Genomic DNA, 12,360 nt, shown 5'->3' with positions numbered 1-12,360 from the left:
ATGGCGGACAGAATGGACACGGCAGAAATCCAATTCACTGGCAGAAGCAGCATCCCACAGGAACAGAGAAGGCCATTCAAAAATCCCTTGGTTAAACACTGGTGCACTGGTTATTTATAAGACTTAAGAGCCATGCATGTTATGCAGGGAAGGTGTTCTGATCTGCAGTTAAAAAATGCATTTCTCATATTATATCTCATATTTTTAGTGTATTTTTCAGTTTCGTCTGTTTTGTTAAACCCACTGCGCTCTCATCAATAACTTCTGCTATACTCCGATTAAAAAAAAAAAACACTCATATATTTACATTATCTGAATGCAAAGTCTATAAGAAATAGCGTTTATGAATATGCAATGGTGATGTGATGGTGATATGTAAGAATCAAATACAGTGCTGATAATCAAGGGATTTTACAGTGGAGGAAATCCTGGCTGGCACCACTAAGTCAGTGTGTATTTTTAGACGTGTCACAAGCAACTGTTTTCATCTGTTATTTCCATGTGTACAACAACAAAGCTTTTCAGGTCTGTGGTCTTTTGACCTTTGTTGACCTTGTGACCTGCTATTTGAGAGCATTATTCAACGGAACTGAAAAGTTTTACAAGAAAACACAAAGAGTTCACTTCAATGGGTTTGTGTTTACCAACATGGAACTTTCAATCATTTATGTTAAAGTAAAACATAAGGAAAGAAAAAATGTAACAGTGTCTGGCTTCATATCTGTGGAGGAGTGGGTTGGCAGCCATTGTTGTGTCACAAACAGACCTCACTATAAATAGAAGTCATCATAACAGTGGCTTTCCATTGATCGATTCCATTGATGTTGAGCTTTTTGCTTTACACGAAGCTCCCCAAAGGGAGGCGGTGTACTGCAGATGTCTGGATGCAAATAAATAGATTTTCATGTAATGCAGTTTCTCTGTCATTGCATCTATCTATATTTATTATATGTTTTTTTTTTCCAGCCTCTGCTCTTCTTTTTCTGCCTCTGCTTCTCTTCCTCCCTGTGTCTGTGTTTCATCTTTTTCAGAGATCTTTTGCTCTCTGTGTCTATACTGGTTCAGTGTCCTTTTCTGGAAGTACTGGTGGAGGCGATCTCTCCACCCCTCCCCTCTTAACAGGGAAGTAGCATCAACAAAAAGGCTGCTCCTCGATGCACTATTATGGCTAAGAATAAGTTGCTCAGCCTATGCCTGCCCTCATACTCTCATTCCTGTAACACAGTAACTACTTCACGTTACTATGGTGCATGTATTCTTAGGAGATTTTATGTGTGCACCTGATGGTGTGCAGGTGTGTCTGTACATGCTTAGGTTTCAGTGCTTCCTGTCAATCTACACGTGTCTTTATGCTGGTGTCCTTTTTTTGTCGGGGGAGTACTGCCTCTGTTTGGGTGCCTCCTCTGCCCTCTGTCTCACTCCACAGGCAGAACATCACTCTGCATCACTGTCTGGCACGGTGTGAGACAGAGTGCTGCCTGTGTGTCCCTGTCTGCTGCCTCCTCAGCGTCTATTGTGTCTCCCTCTGAGTGTTGTACCAGACAGCCTTAGGGTCAGCAAAGGTCGCAAAGTTCAGTTCAGTTAGCGAGATTGTGTCTAGACAGACTCACACAAACTTACTCCCCTCTGCATACTCACTCACACACATACACATACACACCCATATTTGACACAGAGGCACAACAAAAACATTTCTATATAAAAGCAATACAAATGTGTCATTAATAAGTCACAGGCGTCTTTCCATTGCCAAGACTGCTACACAGATGCAATACAATACAATTATTGCTGTTAGGTCCCACTCACACTGACCTATGCGATAAATACAAGTGAATACTACCCAATAAACTCTTGAAAATGATAGTAATAGCTGGTAGCTGTATGCTACAGTATACCAGTCCAACTTTGGTAGAACAGCAAAAACAAAAATAGATTTGTCTAAACAAAATAGGACACAGACAGACACCAGAAAAGGGAACAAAACAGTCCCGTAACCATCAGATATGTGGAAATTACAAAGCGACATAGAAGCAAATAAACAGAAATTGAGCCCATCACGCAGCCCTATTGTGACTGGCCTCATCTTTCTTCCTCTAAATTAACCATATTGTTCTCCATTTCTGCAGCTTTACCAAGCAAGTACTCTAGATTTTTAGCACATAGTAGTATCAAGAAAGAATATTAATAACAAATATCAAAAAAGGTAAATTCATTCCAAAAAGCTGTTAATGACTTAGTTGACTGAATCACGGACTGTTAGAGCACAGCTATCCTAACGAATACCTTGATTATTCACATGGCAGCTCTATATGCCTTGGCTCGTACTGTGTAGAGCAGAGTGGGAGGACAACTGCCTCTGAAATCATAAACAACCAGTGTGGGACTTAGTTCTCACATGCACATGCACAGATTTGCACTTAGCCACTTCCTGTTCAGCCACGCTGTTCTTAACTAATGTGTATATTTTCATTACCGTGTGAGATGCGTCAAAGACAAATTTCCACTGCCTTGTGATGTGAAGCCTTTCTCATTCTGAAATTAACAACAACACTAGAAAATGTGATGCAACCCAAAAAGATAATGATGTTCAGTTTTTGTTGATATAGTGTCAGAGACTTTGATTCAACTCTGTGGCAATTTTTGAAGCAGTAGTTTGTTTTATTCTTGGATCAGATTAAATTATACTGATTTACTTTGTTCTTATTTAATCTCAATTTACAAAATCAGAAAACCCCTTACAACATAGGACAATATAACACCTCTTTGATACAGTTTCAACAAACACTGAACATTAGAAGTAAATGTAATATTTTTTTAACATTATATTTTGTGTGTTCCTGTTATTTTGTCCACAGCTGCATAGTCAGTTTGGTCAAGTAATGCTGGTGTTACATGGAGGTCCTTGGGGGAGGTCTTTAAGTACTGTAACTTGGTAAACAGAGTTCGACCTAAGACATGGTTGTGCACACTGAGATTTTTTTGGATCAGACATCTGGTAGAGCAGAAGGTCAAGCTGCAGGTTAAGTAGCCTCATAAAACACTGAGGGAAATGGACAGGATATGGCTTACAAGGCACATTCGGTTATGGGGTCATGAATGCCAGCGCACGTGAGCCCTAAAACTGCTATTCTGGCAAATACAGCATGAGTATCAGATACCATACAAACTACATAAGATGAACTGACTTCCATGGTTACATTTATTTTTTGAAGGGAGAGTGTGCCTCAGCCTCAGTAGGATAAACAGGGTTGATTTAGGGCACTATCAAGAAATATGGGAGCGTTATTTTTGCTATAAGTGAATATTTGTAAATTCATGAGGGTGTGTGCAGTACGTGTTGCCCTGCAGTGTGGGAGTAAGCATGTCAGTGCTTCAAAATCCGAGGTGGCGGGTGGTTAGGATTAGATTACTGTAAGCTACAACAGCTCAGACTAACAAGATAGATTGCTGGAAAAGGGCTGGCCCGCACGTCAGATTAGAACCCCAGGCCAGTGGGCCAAGTTCACTAACCTCTACAGGGCCCGCTAGCCAACACACTTGCCATGTAGAAGAGTACTTGTCAGCAGGAGGTCACATGTTGCTGTATGTTTTAGAGCTAAGGTACGTGTGAGGCAGAGCTATAATGTGGCTGGAAAACTGAAAGATACACAACATCTGAGTTATAGTAGGCCCAAAAAATCTATAAGTCAATAAAAGTACAAATACAATTTTTTTTCTTAATATAAAAGGGTATTCAGTGCTACTTGACAAATGTCCTAAAATGAGTTTCAGAGGGCTTCCCTTTCTGTCACTAGACTGGCTGGGATGCTCATAAGTACTTCAATATTATTGAATTTTGATTAGGATTTACACTTAATGCTAGTGCTGTGCGGTTAATGTCTCAAACATTCAATAGCAATTGAATCTCTGTTGCCGGTTAGGTAATGAACTTTGTGGTGGGAGGATACAGCCCGAGGGACACTTGCCAACTGTCAGTGCCCTAGTTGAACACGCGTCTGGTCAGTTTGGTTGGATCGATTCCATCTGGGTCTAGTCAGTTCAGCTGTAGTCCATTTGATTTGGCCTCTACTAATTTTAGTCAACTGTCAATAGTCTGTCTTTGCTTTACCTGTTCTAACCCAACTGATATTTCATAATGAGAAGCAATCAAGATAATCTCCGACTCCTCCCTTTACTGTTGTTTGTTACACTGAGTCAAAGAATTGTGACGAGAAAAAAAAATATTTGTATATACTGAAAAATTGTCTTTCAGCACATAATACTCTAAACAGCTAATATTTCTAACATGAGGCAGGCACTTGGCAACGGCCAGAGATGATGTCTCAACCTTGCAAATGGCTAAATTATCATGTCAGCTGCAAAACCGGGGGTTCTAGACTGAATACAGGGATCTAGACTCTCTGTCAAAGGCGCTACAAACTGAAATTTAATGTTACTGTAACTCTCTACCATGTCAAAGTCCAAGTTGTCTAATGCCCTTAGTTAGGATGAGTCTTTTTACTAAGAAACATGGCACAGCGTTTGCAGCAAGCATCATCCTCAGCTAATATAAACCAGAGAACATAAATCCAAAAATATATATATGTTAAATCACCTAATATTTAAGGTGATAATCATCATGGCAACCTTAGGCAATGTAGTGTTGTTCTAGTGTTTGTATATTCCCGTGATTGTGGATGGGCTGGGCTGAGCTGAGGTGAGCTGAGCTGGGCCTGTCTGGGATGACTGGGTTGAACCAGTCTGGTTTCTGCCGCCCGAGTTATGCTGTCTGTGCAGGGTTTTTGTTCCAGCCTGACAGGCACCCACTGTAATTAACTCCCTGGATCACTCTGCATGCTCACTCACACAGACAAAAAGTGATGGGGGAAGAGATGGAGGGAGAGAGGGAGGGAGAGTGAGAGGAAGAGAGAGAGAGAGAGAGGGTGGGAGAGGGAGAGAGAGAGAGTGACAGTCAAACACATACAGTGGCATATGTTGACACAGACGGACAAAGAGCAACAGCTCGCGCTCAGAAATGTAATACATGTACAAGACACATGCAAATGCATCCACTCAGGGTGACGGATGGTGAAGCGCAAGCAGGGGAGATATATAGCCCTGCCCTTTTAGGTGTGGAATTCCCAGGGAAAGGGAGAGGAAAGAAGAGAGATGGTGTCTGCACTGTGAACTTTAATTACCCACTCTTTCAAGCTGCATTTGGACAGCTAATCCCCTGGCTTCCCTCTCTTTGTGGACACAGGAGGAGAGGAGCTAGGTGCTCCCAGGCTACAGTCTCTCAGGATGGTGGAGATAACATCATTACCATCAAATAGTGCGTTGGCTCTAGTCATGTCCAGGCTGTTTATCACCTTATCCCATCCAGTGCCTTCAAATTGGAAGCATTGCACAGACTGTCCATGGTCTTATGGCATTATGATGTATGGACAGAATGTCTTCTGTGCGGGCTGTTTGATTAATGGGACCTGCACTTATAACTGGGAATGTTGTTTGAATTTCAGAATTAAAATGATGAAGAATTGAATCAACTTATGCAACTTAACTATAATAGAACTGCATGTCTTTTAGCGCAATTAAAAATAAATGTGGCAAGAATTTTAATGTTTACAAACATCCTTAACTGAGATACATTCAGACTGAGTTATTAAAGACTGTCCATCACTGCATTCAACACCAGCAGGACAAATTAGAGCTTGCAAGCAACAGCAAAGCAAGGTAATCATACCCTATCATTACCTGATCACTGTTGTCCACTCTAATGCCACTTTGTATTGTACAAGCTTTGTTAAGGTGGAGTGAAACCTACAGATCACGTGACCTGCATAGACTAGAATGTTGCATTGAATGTGGCACTGGATCCATCTATAGGCGTGTGACCAGGCCACTGTGTACCGTCTGTGTGTGTATGTGCATGTGTGTGTGTGTGTTCATGTGTCTCCTTGCATGTGGTAAGTTAGCATTAGCTACATGACTGCTCTCTGGGAGGGATGCCATGGTAATCCCTCTGTTTGGCTCATCGTCTCCCTCCCTCTCTTTCTCTCCCTCGTTCTCACCATCACCTCCTGTGTCTCTCTCTTTTCTTTCTCACACTGCCTTTTTCCCTTCTCCTTGCTGTTGCGCTGTGTTTCGGAACCTCAGTCTGTTTTTCTCTCAAAGGCTGTTTGTAATATCTGTTTGTAATATAAAATATAATTAGATAATAAAATATGCATAGAGTACTTCCAATTGTCTCAGCAGCTTCTTATTGATGAAGCCTTTAATGTCCTCATGCCTCATGAACAAATAAGCAGCAAAAAAAAATAGTTATTCTCCATGGGATTTAATTTGACCCCATGCATTTGTGGAGACAGAATTGGATATCACCGATTCAATATGGGTGCGCAAATCAGCTTAAGCCTGCTGTCTTTTCATTTTCGAAAAAAATGCTTTACCAGCTCAGATTTGCTCACAAACCCGAGCCAAGGCAAAATTCACTACGGTGCCCTTGATGGTGTCATAAACGAATGCCGTCTGGTGGCAAAACATATTAGTGATCACATTATTACTTAAGGTGAAAGGGGGCTACGTTTGGAAGCTAAGCAGATGTCTTGGAAAAAAAGGCCAGATGAAGTACTCAAGTAGCACTGAACAGGAACTGTGGCGGTATGATAGACCAAACAGCAGAGCCCAACTGTTGCCGTGAAGGTGATTCAGTAGGTGTTAGAGTAAAACCAGAAAAGGTGATAGGGGCATTCTGCTTGTTAGTCCAACAGACAGAGCTTGATCTCAAGGATTAGTCGAGGCTCTTGTTTTAGAATTAGCTTCAAACCAAACACATGACTTTTCTCACACAAAGCCAGCAGTGAAATCAGATGGTTCACCATAACACTGCTCCCTCTATTGTGGGGCCAAGAGTCTTCTCTCCCCCACAAGTCCCACCACATGTTGAATTCACACCATCTAAACAATGTTTCCCATTACTTCTGAGCATAATGAATCCGGTTGGCTAGAGTATGTAGTGTTCTGCTACAAAACATTTATCATATTTCAATATTTTCCTCCCACCGCAATGTCAATGTATAACAATGAGTTTGTTACAGTAAATGTTTGCTGTTGTTAAGTTTACTGCAGAGTTTCTATTTGCTCTTGGCTCACAAAATGCATCCCATTTAGTGCTTCCCTTTCACATGACCATTTCCATCTCATACCTCATTACATTACATAATGGGCAAGTAGGCTATGACATGTACTGTACTGTAGCCTCAGCTATATCCTAATGAATCTTAAATTGAATTTTACAATAGGGAAAATAACTTCTCCTTTTAAAACGTGATATATGTTGACATGTCAATTTGTGACAATATTAGCTTGTTTAAAAATTAATTTCCATAAAGTGTACCCTTAAAGATGTTTGATTTTCCAGAGCTTTGAGGAGCATGTTTCCTCATTTCAAACACTACACTTGCAACACTGAGTCATTAATATAAATCCTTGAAATTAAAACTTGCCTTAAGTATCATGAATGAATTCTTGTAATTCATGACAATCCAGGAAATGCTACTTCTACTAAGATATCCTATCACAACAAGAAGGAGCACTGACAGCCTATGATTCTATTATTCATAAGAGCCTTAGAAAAGGCAAAGCCTCCACTTTCACTCTGTGCTGTCACTCAACTACAAGCGATGCTCCTCCTTTTCACCCCGGTCTCCACTGAACTGCAGTCTCACAGCACAGAAAAGCAAACAGACAACGTGCTGAGATTTCCAGATTTCAGGAGGACGGGCTCCTGGGACACATCTAAGGCTACTCACTTCAAAAGCACAACAGTGGGTTTAAAGTTCTCTGAAGCAAACTAATTGGAAATATTGTTTGTTGCTATAAAGTATTTCCATTAGCTCTCACACTATGTGCATTCTTTAAGTGCATTGATTATTTTGGGTTTATTTCATCTTTCAGCTAATTGTGCCAACTAATGCAGAATTTATAATTATGGATAATGATGGTGTTAAAAAACAGAAAACAGTTTGTCTTACCTGAAGTTCACACCAAGCCACCTCCACCCAGGTCTCAGTGTCCAGGCCTTTATACACAGTTTTGAAGGCTCCTCTGCCCAGTTCAATGTCAAACTTGAGGAACCGGCCTCCAGGAGATGTAGCCACAGCCTTCATCTCCGCCTCCTCCTCCTGCTCACGGTCCCTCTCCTTCCCCCTTTGGGTGGGTGTGGAAGAAGGAGCATCCTTGCCAGGCTCCTGGCTGGAGCTGGGACAAGACGGGTCATGGCCCAGAGCAGCACAGGATGAAGCAACCCCTTGCTGCTGGGCATTGCTGGTAAAGACTGAGTCTGAGGAACGCAGCTCCAGGTGTGGAGCACTGTGGGGCGCCTCAGGCGGTACCTCCACATCATCGTCCTCCTCACAAATCTCCACACTCTTCCTGAAGAAGCGTTTCTCCCTCCTCAGTCGTTTCTGACCAGTGTCAACTGGTAAGGAGGGTGTGGAGAATGAAACTGGTTTTAGTGTGGTCTCCACGCCCTCCTGGCTGGCTTCGCCTCCTCCTCCTCTTCCTCCTCCTCCTCCTCCTTGGATTGCCCCATCCTCTCCTCCTGTCGCTCTCCTCTCCTGAGTCTGGGAGGAGGAGATGTCTGAGGGGGTGCTGCGTGTCCTCTCCCTCTGTTGGTCGGCCCTCCCCTCCCGCTCCGTGTCCTCCTCCCTCTGTCCATCAGGTTTCTCCGAGGAGTCCTCGGTGCCTGTGGGCTCTCCTGGGTCAGTAGCCATGTGGAATGGCCTTTCCCTCCCCTGCTAGACCTCCTCCTCCTCCTCCAAACCTTTGCTCCCCCGTCAGTCCCCGTCTCTCTCTCTTTCTGTGGTCACCCACTCACCCCTTCTAGTCGGTCAGGCTGTTCTTCCAGTGCTGCAGATGGCTGAAGCCCCAAACTGGTGACCCTCTCCCACTTTTCCTCCGTTCTCTTCTTCTCTGTCTCCTTTTCTTACTTTGATGCTTTATGGTAGCACAGGGGGGTGAAACCACAGGTGTTGGAGAATAGTTTCTGTCCTCACTTTTCTCCTCAACATTTCCTACATTTTCTTCAGAACCCACCTAGGTGCAGTACTAAGCAAAGAAAACCACACGTCTCCCAGCTCTTACAAACACACACTAAACCAGGAGTCTGTCGGGAAAGCTGCGGTGTTTTTCTTTCAAACTGTTGTTGTGTGAATATCTTCAAGTAAACCCTGCAAGACATAAACAAAACACTGCATTAATATTCAGACAGTCAGTGGAGAGAACTGTGGTCACATTGTTGAAAATTTTAGCGCTCTAAATAAGAATACAAGTGAGATACTGTTTGTATTTCATGAGATACATCTGAAAAGGTCAGAAGGTGCCCTATACTTCACAGGGATACAATGACCCAACATCAAAGACCTCATAGAAAAATCCTCACAGCACCTTTGTAAGGAAAAGGGCTATCCGAGGAGCCCAGTTAGTCTGTGTAAAAGAAATTCTGAGACATTCCCCTGAGAAGAAGAGTTGTAACTGATTCAACAGTTGTTTCTTATAAGACCAACCACTGCTAATACTTGCAAAAGAAACCCCCTCTGTGTTTCCCATGAGAATGTGAGGTGTTGATTGCCTGTAAATCTTCTGCTAATGCATTTTTAGCGATTAAGCTCAGAAGGAAGCAGAATGCTGCAAACATTACAGAAAACCTAATGCACATAGATTTTGAAGATCTCATAACTGGTGCAAATATTTCCATTGATCAGACACTGTAAAACTTCAGAAAGTAGAGATGTTTTATACAGCGGCTTGCCAAAAGGGACCTGAGATAATTAATTGGACAATGTTCAGTCAGACTCAGTAGAGAATTCTGACAGCCCAGTGTATATAAGAATATTTCAAAATACATATAGGAGAGCAATCAATTAATCTGCCAAACCAAAGTTTCATATTAGTTATGGATTTAAAATTTGACATTGAACCCAAAGAGTCGTCAAGGAATATCCAGCGAGCCTGGTCAACAATTACACATGCATTCATGAGTCATCAAGTGCATGTTTATCACCGTCTTGTGATTTAAGTTGTGTTCAACAGCTCCATTAGTCAACAGAAAGCTGCAGTTAAGAGTCCTCAATCCCAAACATTAAATATGGATGACGAACTATGGGCCAGTTGAGTGTGAATAATTCATACGCAGAGGGACTGTCGAACTGTACTGTAGTGACTACCACACATCTGCAACAAAGGGCTCATAAATATACACGACTATGATTATGATTATGATTATCATCAGCACAGGCATCAGCCAACAGTATTACTGCGTGCCTTTCCAGTCAACCATTCAGACAGTGTGATAAGAGCCAGTTTCAAATTGGCCCTCGTTACTATCCTCTGCCAGCAGAAGGTGAAACCGAACACAGCAGGTTTCCTCTGACATGGAAATCTCCCTGCAATACCGTAACTCATTCAGTGCCTGGGTTTGCGTGTATGTGTGTGTACACGAGTGGTAAATTTTTGACATCTTTATCTTGACTTCTCCTCTATCACTCTCCATCTGTTCCTAGGTTTTATGTCTGCTCTGCCTTCTGACAGCCAATGATCTCTCGGAGGTTGCATCAGACTTGCTTCATTAGACACCAGCCAGCCAGAGGTTACTCTACAACCGCTGTCTAAAAAGAAAGGGTTGCGCAACCAATTACGGATGCAATAAAGCCCTAAGTCACCATATATTATTAAGGATCTGAACATACAGGAAGAGAACATGCCAATGCATACCAAGCAAACAAAAGGAATGCGGTGTCCTGGGAGGGTGATGGTGCAGTAAACAGAAAGTAAAAAGTGCAGTCGGGGTCAGGGTATTAACTCACTTTGCATATTAGTTTACAACTCAACACATATTACTTTACAATTGAACACGTGGAACTGTCAAGGACCACCACCGTTAGGCAACCCTGTCTAGGGTTACAGCACTCTAAGCTATAAAGGTATCCATAAGAACCACACATGTACAGTCAGTCTTAGCCCCTGAAATGTGTCTCTCACTGACAGACAGGCTCAGTCCCAGTCACAGCATAAAGTCTAGACGTTTTTCTTCAGTTTTAATGAGCAAAGCCCACCATGACCACCGCAGGCTCGTCTAGTGGCTCACAGCAGCTATTATCTCTTTTATAACGCGGTCATTAACACTCACATCAAGCCTGTTGTCTCTCCAGGCTCAAAGCAAAGGAGTCTGACGTGCAATGCTAGTAGCTGTCAGTCAAATTAAAAACACAATAGGCAGATATAGACCAACTGCTAAGAGGCTCCAGAGGAACAAGAAAGACTTCCAGTTTAGCAACATTCCCAAGACACAGACACATGCTCTAAAAAACAGCCTGTGATTAGCATTAAGCTAGTAGCCTCCCACAACACACTCCACACCTAATAATACAACGTAAGAAAACAAATTATTAGTTGTGGATGCATATGAGTGAGTCTGCTTTAGTTAATCCACTTGATGAAACATCCAGCAAATCAAGGTACTTCACTGTTGTTGAGTAAAATCCTGTAAATTCGATACCACCACAAAGCAGCCCAGCTCAGATATAGCTACTACTTTATAGTAGTTTTAACTTTTATGGTCATTTAACTCCCGTTTCCTAACTGCATTTTGAGCAATTGTAACAAAGCAATTTCCCTGTGGGGATCAATAAAGTTCTTCTGATTCCAATTCTGATTATTACAGTGGGCGCTCCTTTGACAGAAACTATATAGCAAAATCTCCAGTCACATTTTGTATATCATCATATTGCCCAACCCTACTGTAAGAAAAAGGGCTGTGGTTTTTGATCAATCAGTTATTCTTCATCATGCCAGGAAACAGTGAAAGAAACACCTATCATAGTTTCCCTGAATTCAAGGTGATGTGTTCAGAAAGCTTCGTTTGTGTCAAAGCAACACCTGCAAACTCAGGCAAAAAAATGAAATGAAAACAGCTAAACTTCAACTGAGCCAAAAAATGTGGGTCATTAAATGATAAAATAATCAATTAATTAATCAAAACGTCTGTCAATTACTCATTTCAGCATTACAATGAACCTAAATAATAGAAAACATGTGACTGATCTAAGACTTCATGTACAATGACCATAATTTAAGGAAGATAATTTGCATTAGGGTGACCCAGAGGGGATATACTTTAGTGTACAGTGAGACCAAAAAGGTAAAGGCTGACAGGATGTGAGGAGCATAAAGGGGGAAAACCAACAGGCGATAAAGAGAGGGAAGTAGCCCTTTAAACAGGAGCTTATTCGTTCATGTCCTCAGGGCAAGGAGTTCCCATGAAAGCCACATACCGGACAGAGTTATCACAGTACATCAAACACGTTCAACCCCATCACTGTC

General features: G+C 42.0%; 1 protein-coding gene across 5 annotated transcripts in view; it reads right to left on the bottom strand.

The window, feature by feature from the left end:
* The window catches only part of si:dkey-151g10.3 (serine/threonine-protein kinase WNK3), a 35,942-nt gene that overhangs the window by 19,019 nt on the left and 4,563 nt on the right, over positions 1 to 12,360 (bottom strand). For all 5 annotated transcript variants that reach the window (XM_041049472.1, XM_041049497.1, XM_041049506.1 and 2 more), the window contains exon 2: positions 8,013 to 9,209. In XM_041049472.1, coding sequence (XP_040905406.1) covers positions 8,013 to 8,753 — 741 coding nt within the window. In that variant the 5' untranslated portion in view covers positions 8,754 to 9,209. The remainder of the gene's footprint in view (positions 1 to 8,012; positions 9,210 to 12,360) is intronic.

This window comes from Toxotes jaculatrix, chromosome 2, assembly GCF_017976425.1.
Source record: "Toxotes jaculatrix isolate fToxJac2 chromosome 2, fToxJac2.pri, whole genome shotgun sequence".
In the NCBI taxonomy this organism is placed as follows: Eukaryota; Metazoa; Chordata; class Actinopteri; family Toxotidae; genus Toxotes; species Toxotes jaculatrix.
This window is presented reverse-complemented; position numbering and strand designations above follow the sequence as displayed.